At 40.4% G+C, this 12937-nt stretch overlaps 1 protein-coding gene across 1 annotated transcript in view; it reads right to left on the reverse strand.

Moving 5' to 3' along the window:
* Window positions 1-2334: 2334 nt before the first annotated feature.
* celsr2 (cadherin, EGF LAG seven-pass G-type receptor 2) overlaps window positions 2335-12937 on the reverse strand; it is a 39241-nt gene continuing 28638 nt past the window's right edge. Inside the window, exons 19-33 of the mRNA XM_010779223.1 lie at window positions 12283-12601; window positions 11258-11425; window positions 10827-10950; window positions 10446-10646; window positions 10172-10346; window positions 9344-9456; window positions 8902-8984; window positions 7699-7825; window positions 7497-7607; window positions 6558-6688; window positions 6377-6462; window positions 6126-6290; window positions 5290-5487; window positions 4798-5023; window positions 2335-3680 (exon numbers count right to left, since the gene is read on the reverse strand). Coding sequence (XP_010777525.1) covers window positions 3656-3680; window positions 4798-5023; window positions 5290-5487; window positions 6126-6290; window positions 6377-6462; window positions 6558-6688; window positions 7497-7607; window positions 7699-7825; window positions 8902-8984; window positions 9344-9456; window positions 10172-10346; window positions 10446-10646; window positions 10827-10950; window positions 11258-11425; window positions 12283-12601 — 2252 coding nt within the window. The 3' untranslated portion in view covers window positions 2335-3655. The remainder of the gene's footprint in view (window positions 3681-4797; window positions 5024-5289; window positions 5488-6125; window positions 6291-6376; window positions 6463-6557; window positions 6689-7496; window positions 7608-7698; window positions 7826-8901; window positions 8985-9343; window positions 9457-10171; window positions 10347-10445; window positions 10647-10826; window positions 10951-11257; window positions 11426-12282; window positions 12602-12937) is intronic.

Genomic DNA, 12937 nt, shown 5'->3' on the forward strand with positions numbered 1-12937 from the left:
TGAATTAGCACTAAGCGAAAAAATGCTAACTCACGGTAGGAATATTCTATACTTCATCGGTTCTGGACAAACAAGATATCATATCAAATCTGAGATTCCACAGATTCCAATGGTATAAGTATCATCACTCCACAACCAAAACTCAGGGCAGCGAAGGAGAAACCGGTAAATACGTCTTACCTTTGCTGTTTTCTGATCAGAAGTTGTGTTCAATGGTATTAAAACGATAAAAACGCTGCTGAAGGTTAATCCAATGTGTCTGTGTTACTTTGAAAATCATTTCAAAGTAACACAGACACATTGGATTAACCTTCAGCAGCGTTTTTATCGTTTTAATACCATTGAACACAACTTCTGATCAGAAAACAGCAAAGGTAAGNGAGCGGCTGCCCACCTTCGACGAGGAGTGCTGGCTGCTGATGGAGGCCTGCTGGAACGGGGACCCCCTGCAGAGGCCCCTGCTCGGTATTGTGGAGCCCAGCCTGCAAAGCATCATGGTCCGGCTCTGCAAAACAACTGAACAGAAACGCAGCAGCCTCGAGGACTCAAACTGAAAACACTCTGGACAAACTAACACGTGTGTGACAGGGACGCGGATCAGGAGTGTTTTCTTGTATTTATAAAGAAAGGAGATGAACAGGTGATCAATGAATAATGTTTGAGCTGTCCTCCTTTGTCAGATTTACACTATTTATGAGGGTTTGATACAGACAAGACGTTTGAAAATATGTGTGTTTTATTGTTTGTGCTTTGTGTATTTGTATACAAACTCTACTTCATGCTTTTGTCGTAGCCGCCATGCTAATTGCTACTTGGTTATATAATTGTTCCTAGATGCAAATTGTTTTTAAAGTAGTCCATTCCCAGTGTTATAACAAAATATAAATATATAAAAGATTAATTTTAGATTGTATTTAAACTGAACATTTCTGCATCTATACAAAAACAACTTTTTTAATAAAATGATCTGTTACAACATGATTGTGTCACTCCGCTGTCTTCAGTCAATATCATGATTTCTTCTGAGGAAAGAAAGTAACAGTATTCCTTTAAATCAATGGTTTCTCACCTTTTTGGCCCTGTGACTCCTTACTGTAGAGAAATGTGTCCTCCCTGAGTGTTAGCAACCAGTGCTATCAAACAGTGACTCATTTGTTTGGCCTGACACATTTTTAGATGCCCAAAGATATTGGATTCTCCAGTTGTTCACGAGGGAAAATAAGGGACAATAAAAATAGTTTTGTCAGAATTATTACTTACTGTCTTCAAACAATACGCCTGTACTGCGGGGTACTTCAGTGTGAGGGCAACATACAGAGTAAGTGCAACTTTTTGACTGTTTTACTGCTGAAGCTGGGAATTATTGGACATTTTACAATTTATTATAAATAATTCTTAATGGTTAATTACGTTAAATGTACCCTGTGTTAAGGACCAGCTGATGAATCAAACAGAAGTTTATAAATTAGTATTGCTTAATTCATTTAATTTAAGTAATCATCATACACACTCCGCTTAAGCTTTTTTATTAAATTGTTGAACTCTTGATTTAGGAGTAAGGAGGAATGAGTTGTAAGAAGGCTCCTCATCACACTTTATGATGAAATGTGAACAGCATGAGCAGCTCTAGCACCACCTGGTGAGTGTATGCCTCATCTCTCTTTGGTTATAAATGTTTCTAAATAGGGTAAGCAGAATGTTTTAGGGGACAAGTAACAAAACATATTTATATGGACCAATAATCAATACAAATGCTTGACTTTAAAATAATGACACTATAAACATTTAAGAATAGTTCACTCAGATATTCTGCTTAAATCAAAGATTCACATTGCTGGTATTTCTTCTTGTTCATTAGCTTTTGACTTTAAGAATTTCAGTGGTTAAAACCATATTTTAGAGTTATTCCAGCTGTGCTAAAGATGCCCGAGTCCAGTCTTCAGTCGTTGATTCAGGATTTGTAAAGATACGCTTGTTACCTTCACTTAGAGGCAGGCCAACTGTTTCCAGACGTTATGCTACACTGGGCTATGAGACAGCTGGCTTCATGTTTGACGCTACCAAGAAATGAGAGTGGTATTAACATTTAGCCAAGTTATAAGTATATTTCCTAAAATGTTACATGTTTGCCAAAACCATCCGCTGTGAAATACCACAAAGGCTGTGTTCACCATCCAGGTTTGTAAACTGGCCCCTTTTTATCTGATGATTCCATCTGCACGGTAGGATGTACCTTGCTTTCAACCGTTAAGCAAAAAACATCAGACAGGAAAACGTTATATATCAAAGTTAAAGTTATTTGACTTGTACAGATAAGAATTGGAGATAAGAAGGAAATGGTAAAAAACAGTTTAATCAGTAAAAACGGGAGGCGGCTGAGTAAAAGAGACACTTCTCTGTTGGGATACCAGAGTTGATATGATTGACCTGGTGGTGTTGTTTATGGCATGATATCTATACATTAAATTCATATGTTTGGAGAAATGGCATCCACATTTATCACATCAATTTGACTGAAAGTAGTAACTAAGATAAAAAGAGATTTCCTTCAGACTTTTAAGATACATTTCTAAAAACTGCTTTTGAGTTTATGAAGGAAGTTTTACATATTTACTTTACATTTAAACATATGTCCCCAATTCATTTACAGGCCACTCTGTACAGTAAAAATGGATTACAGCTCAAATAGTATTACAGCACAATTTTGCATTATTTTACAAATGAAAAAAGCTTTGTAGCTAATCTATAAAATACAGCTGTTTAGTCACTGAAGTCGAATGAATGCGGTCATCCTTCCAGAAAAAAGAATGAAAAAACAAGAGCGCTTTTATTGTCCATAGAAAATGTGCTCTTAGTGATTTACAAAAAAAAAGACGTATCAAAAGTCCTTTCCAGTTCTGCACATGCAGGTCTGTCCCCTCAGTCTGTGGGGACATCTGTCAGTGATGAGAAATAGCTTATACGGCATCCACTCGCAGGCAGCGAATCGTTCCTCCTTGTTTTCAAGTTCATAAATCCACAAAGAGCCTGCACCCTTCTGTGCCTCTTGGACACTTGAGGCGTGTAACTCAATAACCTGAGTCTGAACTCCCCCAACAAACTCAGACTGGCACAAACAACAACGGTAAACAACAGAAGGCAAACCAGGAAGACGTCACAACGTAATTCATGAATGAAAAAGGAATTTCCCTGAATGTTTGCATGTCTACCACAAAATTACCCCCCCCCCCAAAAAAACCTTGACCTCTTTAATGTTCCACAGTCTTCAAAACTAAATATATATCCTGGAACAAAAAAAATAAAAGAATCGCCGACAAATCTGGGCAGTAAATTAAAAAAAAAGTGCATTGCTTCAAGTATGTAAACAAAATGATTTCTTTAAAGGGAGAGTGAGACTCGTTCTGTCAGTGTGCGTGAGCCTGGGCCAGTGCAGTGACTCCTGAGGTTTGGCACACATGTATAAACACACACACATTCACACAGTACAACACACACAAACACACTCACACTCCTTCAGAGGATCGGGACGACGAGGGGGAATTCCTTCTTTTTCTACTTTTTCTTTTAAGGAGAAGTCCGGTGCTGCCCTGTTTGCAGTCAGTGTTCAGGAAGGAGGCTCTATGACCTGCAAAAAGACACCCCTCCGTCAGCGCAGTCACATGGGGGTGTTGCAGTGGCTGCTGGGAAAACATGGATGAGCATGGATGAGGAGGAGGTGGATGGATTCAGGATGGATGAAGAGGAACGTGTTGAAGACAAATGCAGCGTCACACGAGAAAGAAAAAAGAAAATAATAAACAGTGAGGCAATGACACACACGCACACGCACACGCACACACACACACACACACACACACACACACACACACACACACACACACACACACACACACACGGTGAAAGATGTTTAAATGATGCACCAATCTGAAGACAGTGATCCTGATTGTTTTAAATGAGGATCAGAGCTTCATGGGATAAAATTAAAGTATAAAAATCTATGATTTTTGAAAAAGAGAGAAGGGCAAAAAAGGTTGATTAGTAAACTACAATTACGATTTTTATCTTAGAAAGGACCTGCTTTGTTTAAGAATTTAGCACTTCGAAGATGAATGCCTTTCAGAGACACACGTGCATGTTCACATTCATGATTTAACTTAACCTTGTACAAACATCTGCATCTGCTTATTACTTCCTCTACATTTAGTAATGAAGGAAATACTCAGATCTTTTACTTAAACAAGTAGCAATACAGTTATATGGAAATACAAGGTAAATTATTATTGTTTTATATCTTCATTAGTAACAATGGATTGATTAATTATAATATAATATAATTTGTTGGATATATATTGTATCTGAATCTTCAAATCAACTAAACGTAGGGTCTCAGAATTGTACTTTAGTAAAGTATTGAGTAGGCTAAATATTATTAGATTTGCATCAATAATTCACCAGATGGATGTAGGAGTTAATCATACACGCTCTGTTCTTAAAGTCAGCGTTAATGAGGCCTTATCACCAAGAAGTACATTTACAGTAGGTTCACTGTTGAGTCACAGCGTCTCTAAAACTTTAGGATTCCTCCACACTGAAGTGCACACTGTGGGTAACAGCACGATGGATGCTGTCTTCATTTGGTTTAACACTTAAGATAATTAGGTGAATGAGACAGACTACAAGTAATGAAAACCACAATCACTGAGGAAGACGGCACTGGCAGTTTGACGCAGACACTTACAGGTATAAAACAACACTTTACTGCTTATATGTGATATTGCTTTTTGAGATATTACTCACTCTGATCCTGACGAGTCCCCGTCTACCGTCCCCGCCTTGATGCTCATGGCGACACCGTTCATCTGATCATGCCGGCCGGGGTTAGCCGGGCGGCGCCGCCCTTCACTGGAGGACGACCCCTGTGGGGACGCCGAGCCGGGGGGGGCGTCTTCACAGAGCTCGTTGTGGATGCGGTTTAGACCGTTCCTCTCAACTATAGGAGAGAGCTGCTTCTTCTTTAGGATCCCTGTGGAGGATAAAAACAATCAACAAGTTATTCATTATCATTCTTAGAATAATAATTTGCCTGTAATATAATATAGCAGGATAACATTTTTTCCTTGAGGTTTCCCTTGTGTCATCATCCCAACATAATACTTCATTACTTGAGACTTGATTTATTTCTCAAAATAGAAAATAGACCACGTATTAAAGGTATTTTCTCAACAAGAAAATTGTGTTGTTGAAACTCACAACAACATGCAAAGGTATTTGCATTGAGCTAAAACTCACCTCTGTGGGGGTGGGTGTAGATGTGTGGCAGGCTGGGCAGCAGCGTCGTCATGGCGTCCTGGCCGCGGTCGTCTGTTAACCCCCGGGTGTCACGGCCAAGACTCAGCTCCTGATTGGTCGGAGTGTCAGTCTTCAGTCTGTCCGTTCCTGTGAGCTCTCCCTCATCATCAGGCCAGTACATCTTACTCACACTGTTTTCTGCAGAGACAACATGACATGTGGGAAAAAACACATGTAACAGTAACTATGACAATTAAATCCTTATAGTTAAACAGGAAGAGATGGGTTGCCTCTCCACAAATACATATATGTAGCAATAAAATCTATCATTACTGCTGGTTATTGAACGTGCGGTCTTCAAAAGTTGAAGTTACATTAGTTTAAATTAGTCCGATTTAGTGCCTCTCATGCATTAGCAATTCATTCAAATCCCTGTTGTTCTGAAGGTATTTATATATTTAAATCCTGAAACGATCTTAAAAATAATACTCCATTGTTTCCTGATTTCATTTTACTTCCTGAATTTCTGATTTTAAAACAAAACATATTTCTACCGATAACAAGATGTGATGGTATTCCCTTATCTAGGCAGCCAGAAATTAAACATGCCCAACCAATTTTGAGAAACAAAAGCAACATTTTACAATATGTTTTGGTGGAAATACATATATATATATTTTTAATAATTCTAAATAACAAACAATAGCATGTGAAGGTTTAATAAACTGAGGAAGGCTCCCTGTCAGTCCTGCTATCATTTGTATTTCTTTGGAATATTAGTTGGATAGGAAAAGTGATCTAGATGATTTGAAGAGGCAAAGAGTGGGGATCAGTACCGTTTGGCTGTGGTCTCTTGGCCCCATTAGACGCCATGTTTTCCCAGCATTCATTTGGAGAGAGTGGTCCCTCGTCGTCCTCGCTGTCGGAGGAGTGTGTGGAGGCGTAGGAGCCGCTCTGGTCGTCCTCTAGAGACAAGTCACTGTCCGAGTCGCTGTCGTGATCTGAAACACACGAGAGGAGAGGGTGACATGGCCGTACCGATCACTGCAGTAAACTGAGCGCTGAGTGAGAGTAATGAGAGTGTTACCGTCCGGGTGCTCCTTATTTTCATGGAAGAGTGACGTGTGGTCGTTCAGAGCGATGTGCGCCTGGCTGGTACTCAACCCATCGTCCCTGAAAAGAGACAAGAAGTCAGTGTACAGCTGCTCCTGTCACTCTGTCATGCAGCATATTATTCTCATCTCACTATTTTTTTTTCTTTTTCCTACCTGAGGACAAAGGGCACGTAGCTCTGCTGGCTCTTTCCGCTCTGCATGGTTCCATTCAGAGACACGCTGGAGTCTCCAAAGGGAAGGTGGTACAACCGGCCGTCCATGTAGTTAGTGTTGCATTTGTAGCCCTGCACAGTATAGATGAGTGGTTTAGGAATTGAAAAACACCTATACAGAGTTAACATGGAGGGTTTATTATGTGATTTTGTGTGGTCCAGCTGTTAAAAAAAAACATAAACTTTAAGCTGGAAGAAATAATTTTATAGATATATTTTTCTTGTTGTCAACAAATCTAAGATTCCCTCTGTGGGTCCCAGTAAACAGAAACAAAGAAAGACAATTAGAATTAGAATGTACAAACAATCACCTAATAAAATAACAGCTTATTACTTTGAGAACCACATGTCTGAATTCATGTAGTTACATTTCCCCCTTTCTAGATTTTTCCAAAAAGTTCGTTTTAAATCCACAATGGAAAAACATTTTGGAAAATCAAGTGCTTTCAGTCTGAACCTTTCTCTCTTGGATCATATGAAGGACAAGATTTGCATTTTTTGCATTTTTTTTCTCCAACTATTATGGCCTTCTACTGCTTCCATATCAGTACAAAGCTAATTGGTTTCTATTGAAAATGTGAACGTATAGAAAAACATGTCAAAATCATGAACTTCCATATTAAAAAAACCATCAGAATAATGGACAACAACCGCACAGAGGAAAACAACCATAATATATCAGTACCTAATACTTAAAGGTGAAAGTTATATCTAGACAATTTCTATGCACTTGTTACTTGGTAGTTTATTGTTGTTTGGAACAGAATAATGATAATAACTGATGTTTTTAGAAAAGCTCCCTACATGAAACTCATGCTGAGCTCTACATCACAGAGAGTGTCTGTCTGACTGACTGGAGTATTTTCGGTGAGGGACTCACAGAATTCTTGGATTTGATCATATGATCGGGGCGTTTGCGGCTGCAGCAGTATTTCATGGCAGTCCTTGCTTCCTTGTTGAAGACTATGCGGAAAAAGAAAATAAACGGACCCTGTGGTTTGGGGACAGAAGAGGAAAGAGGCTCAGGAAAAACGACAGAAATAACAAATGTAAACAGTTTAGGCGGGAAATGGATGGCTCACCTGCACACAGTTGAAGCCAGCGAACAGGTAGTGGAAGATGATCATGTCGCTGTTGACGGAGAGGAGCGCCAGGAAACACGTGACGGAAACCAGGAGGAGCACGCCAGCTGCCGTCTTCAGGCCAGAGCTGCAGGATCACATGAGAAGTTAGTGAGGAGCTGTCAGGAATGTTTCTGCAAATTCATCGATCTGAAGATGAAGACTGATGAGAAGCGAACAGCAGCCAACATCAGAAGTGCAGTCAAATCAGAGGAACAGAGCACGTCTTGTCCTGTGAAGAGCTGTGATCACGAACACAAACAAAAGATAACTGTGGTGCAACAAAGTCCCAAATCTAATAAAACTTTTCATCAGGACCGTGTATTTGCTGTGAAATGTGGAAGATTAAAAAGCCTACGGTTTAAAAAAAGAATCATAGAATAGTAAGGGCGATCAGGCAGGTTGATGTATCCTTAGGCAAGATACTTAACCCCGAGTTACTCAAGGACAACGGTGTGGGAATGTCAGGGAATTTTGGTTTCCAAGAGCAATTGGCACTGCTCTGTATGAATGAGGTGTGAAAGAGCTATATAAGTACAGTCCATTTACCATTTAAGTCATGAAAGAAATAATAAAATGTATTTATAAAAAAAGGCAGAGTATAGTGAGCTATACAAATGTATAAGTATAGTATGTCCTGAAAAATAATTTTTGAAAAATCATAAAAACTCATAGTAAATGTTGCTGTGTAAAGATGACACCACCATCAACAACTGAAAATAATGTATTGTAAAATTAAATATTGGACTATTATGAGTTTTATAATCAAATGATAGTTTGGTCTATGAAATGTAAAAAAAAATTGAAAATAGCCAAACTGACGTCCTTTATCCAGGTATTGTATTACAGAGAAGCAGCACATCCTGCCCTTGTGAAGCTGGAAACCTGAATGTATATACATATACATTATTTTATACTATTTCATTGAAAAAATTACTGACATTTTAAAATTAATAATAGTTTGCTATGATTTCCATCTGGAGCTACAGGGACAGATAACTGAGCTGTTGATAGGGTGGATCAGAGGAAAAGGTCTGATGTCAGTGTGGATCTTGTTGGTCCAGTTTTACTAGAAAGTTTGATATTCCAGGTCCGGAATTTCAAAGACAAAGCCTAAATATAACTACATCAGCAAAATGTCTTATAACATGTTGGTGCACTCACACACGAGGCTCTTTCTTCTCCATGCTGAGGTGTTTCGTTGAGCAGGAGGCTCTGGACGACAGGATGTACAGGAAGACGTTCATCTGTAGACACAAAGCCAAACTGCATCACTGCTAACATCCTGGCACGAGTCCTCTTTCTGTCACAGTCATGTCTAATATTTTCTTTACACACCCAAATGAACAGAGACGGGTGTGTTCCCTGTCACAACAACACCTGAGTCAGCATCATGAGTCAGCATGTTTGGACTGTCAGGCATAGATGATACATATATAGATTGTGAAACATACTAACACAGCTAAACTTCCTGCATTTAAACGTCTATGACATTTTGTAGATTTTTTGTATTTTATTAGTTTATGTGAGCCTTTAAAAAGTGATGGAGGCTGCTGTTGTCATGTGTGTAAGAGATGAGACAACAGTCTGGATGTGCAGGACTCACCGATACCACCATGGCGATGGGTCCAGCAAAGCTCCAGATGAGAGTGTCGTACATGGAGAGCCAACAGAAGTCAGGGTTCCCGTAGCCTTCAGGGTCCAGTCCCACTGCCAGACCTGCAGTCCAACAGAGAAAGACCCATGGTTTGTATTGTGTTTTTAATGCCCGCCTGACCCCGGAACAACTATGTAAATAGGCTGTTTATCAAACTCAATAGTTGTGTCCAACAGTAATCTTCTTGATTTATAACAGATACAAAATCTCTGATACAGTTCCTTGGATTTGCTGAAGCCAATCTCCGAGTTTGGGGGTTTCTTTCCAAGGGGCTCTGATCACCACTGTTGCCTTCACTTTCAGAATCTTCTCTAGCTCCTCTCTGAGCCCCTGTTATTTCCAAATATTATTGTGTTAACTTTTCCTAATGTTGCGGTTGCTTGGGATTGTTATATCCATAACCATTGCCTTATTCTGCTGTTCGTCTGGTTGGTTAGCCATTACCATTTGATCAGAGTCTGTATCTGGAAGTCCCACAGGATCTTAGCTTTGTCTTCTCAGCCACCTTTGGAGGTGCTGCCAGGCATCCATGGAGTGAGGTCAGCTTCTTTAGCCAGTAGGTTTGAATTATATTTAATTATATAAGTGAAAATGTTTTCTCTATATTTCTATAAAGTGTTATGTCTCCAGATAGATTTCTATAACTGGTAGGGCTCAAAAGCACTTGTAATATGCTACTTTTAGAAATGTAATACAAGACACACATTGGATGAGGCTCTCCCTCGTACAGCAGGTGTCTCTTGGTGATTGTATTTGTGATTATACAAGGGTTCTGACCTGTGATGAAGGCGGGCACTCCCCAGCCAATCAGGTAGTAGAATCTCATTGGTCCGTAGTTGATGTCTCGCACCTCGCTGATCATGCGGTAGACGTGCAGCCCCTCCAGGAAGAGCCAGGAGAAGGTGCAGAGGTAGAAGAAGTGCAGCAGGATAGCCATGACTGTGCACACAAACTGCAAAGAAAAGGAGGGGAGAAACAGATACGGACGTTTGAAATATTTCAAGATTAAAAGAAACATCAAGTCACATAAATATAGAACAGAAATATTTACCGGGTTGTCTGCCTGGTTGATGCCCAGTATGAAGATGAGCTCAGAGAAGAAGAGAGCGACGCCTCCATTGCTGATGATGCTCGTCTTGTTGCACTGCATGGCTCTCAGGCAGAGGAGGAATATCGAGGTGAGGAAGAGGAACCCCATCGTCACTCCCACTGTACTCCACGTCAGTATTTTGACTGGCAGAATCTCTCCGTTCTGACGCAAACATCACGATTAAGAGAACAAATATACATTTGCTTAGTGTATTCTTTTATATGATAATTTAAACTTATGTAAAGTGTCTTTAGGTACTATTAACAAGTGATCTATTCATAAATTATCTTTATATAATTATCTCAGGTTTTAGTGAAGTGTCATTTTTTAAGTGTTGCTCACCTCTCTTCTGGAGATGTCCATGAGCACCGCGAAGCTGGTCATGTGATAACACTGACAGCTGATGTGGGTGTTGTTTCTGAAGATGACCTCGCACCCCTTCGCTGACCAGCCGCCGTTCCCGCCACTGAAAATAAACACAAAGCGCAGAGGGCGAAGTGAGAATAACACAATTTCATGTTTATTATTATTATCTCTGTGTGTCTTATTGTAATGTTTGATCCTTTACTTATGCAAGGGGACTGGATAATCTTCTTAATATTGTTTGTTTTCCCCTTAAAAATGACACTGTGATGCAATAAACTGAATTTGTTTCAAAACAAAATGTAAGAAAGTGATTTATGTAAGATTTTTAAACATAAATTATTTTGATGAGCATTGGATGACTTGCAGTTATATTGGACAGATAATCTTGACATGGTGTCTGCACTCACAGTATGGTGTGGTTCCAGAAGACGCAGATGGGTTTGGAGCGCTCCTCGGTGGTCACCAGGCGGAACTGCACAGTGATGGGTTTGTCCAGCGTGTGCTGCAGCAGCTCGTCGTTGTCGTGCACCGTGATGCTCACCACCGGCGTGTTGATGACCGGACGCTTGGGCACCCTGATGGAAATGACAACAAAAAAAAAAAGGGAACCGTTTCACTCTGAGGGGATTTATGGAATCATTGACATCATGTGTCCTCTTTAAATAAAAAGAATGGTATAAATCTTAAATATCAACATTTTCAGTTTGTCTATTTTGGAAAAAAAGATTAAAAGAAAGCTCTAACGGCCTAATAACAAGAAAATAATCTGAATTGAATATGAGCAAAGAGGAGATTCACTGATATTTGAACCATTCAATTAAAGTTCACTTTATGTTATCCTTGTGAGGATTAGCAGGGAAATCCAGTGCATCAAGTTCAAATGCTTGAGACTGTGCAATCACTTTGCTTCATGGCATCTTTTTATGTTCTAATCACCTTACACACAGGGCCGCCCCTGGCCAACTTGTGGCCCCGCGCAAAGTTATATGATGAGGCCCTCTGTGTCGCGATAACGACGACGGGGGGCACGCTACACTGTAGGTGCGCTGCCTTTGCACTTCAGATGAGGCTCCCTCTTCAAAATGAGGGCCCCTCTGCAAAATGAGGCCCCTCTGCAAAATGAGGCCCCCTCCGCGAGGTGAGGCCCCACGCAGTCTGCGTGATCTGCGTGTAGGGAGGGGCGGCCCTGACCTTACAGTTCATGATAATTATGACCTTGATTATTTGTCTGAGCTTCATATTGCTGTTGTGTTAACAGTGTGTTTGTTTATTTAACATTGTATTTCAGCCAACATGTGGCCATGACAAAGGTTAAAAGGTCTTACAATAACAATAATATTGTTTAACGCATAACTTCTGGGACTACAATTCGTCCAACAAAAGTATCTATAACGCAGTTCTAACACAGCTTTATTATATGAACCGTTCTTACCGCAGACTCCTCTTGTCAGGATCGTAGCTCTCTGGTAGCAGCGAGGCCAGGCTGTGGAAGATGATCACACTGGCGATGGCGTCCTGCTGGTTGTCCTCAGGGTGGCGTCTCTTCCTGTTGGACGAGCGGTTCCTCAGCGAGGACTCCGGGAAGACGTCAAGGTGTCTGTGTCCCTTGGTGTCCACAGGCAGCTGGAAGACTGAATCGGGCAGCGTGACGGCCGTCTCCAGGTCCGCAGGACGAGGGCCCCTCAGGGACTGGTACCGCGGGAGTTTGGCTCCGGCGAAATTCATCTTTTTCAGTCGGTCCACAGAGATGACTGCGAGAAACACACAGACAGGCAGAGAGCTGAGCTGATGAAACTGGACTCCTTCTTTAACCAGAGAATTTAAGCCTTCAAATCATATCTTGAGTCCAGAAAATATCAGATCTAGCCCAAAAGTAATTACAGGGCTTATTGGAGGGACACTATTCTTTCTTTATTAATGTTTTATAAGACTTAAATTAATGCTGAAATTATTAGTCAATTGATCAATTAGTTAACGCTTTGAGAGTTGGGACCGTGTGGAGAAGCTAGTAGATAAATGTGTCAGTAAACTGGATCTCTCCTGCAGTAAAATACCCAGAGGCTTTGGCAATAACACGTTGTGCTTCC

This window comes from Notothenia coriiceps, unplaced genomic scaffold (genome assembly GCF_000735185.1).
Source record: "Notothenia coriiceps isolate Sejong01 unplaced genomic scaffold, NC01 NC01_scaffold00019994, whole genome shotgun sequence".
Lineage (NCBI taxonomy): Eukaryota > Metazoa > Chordata > Actinopteri > Perciformes > Nototheniidae > Notothenia > Notothenia coriiceps.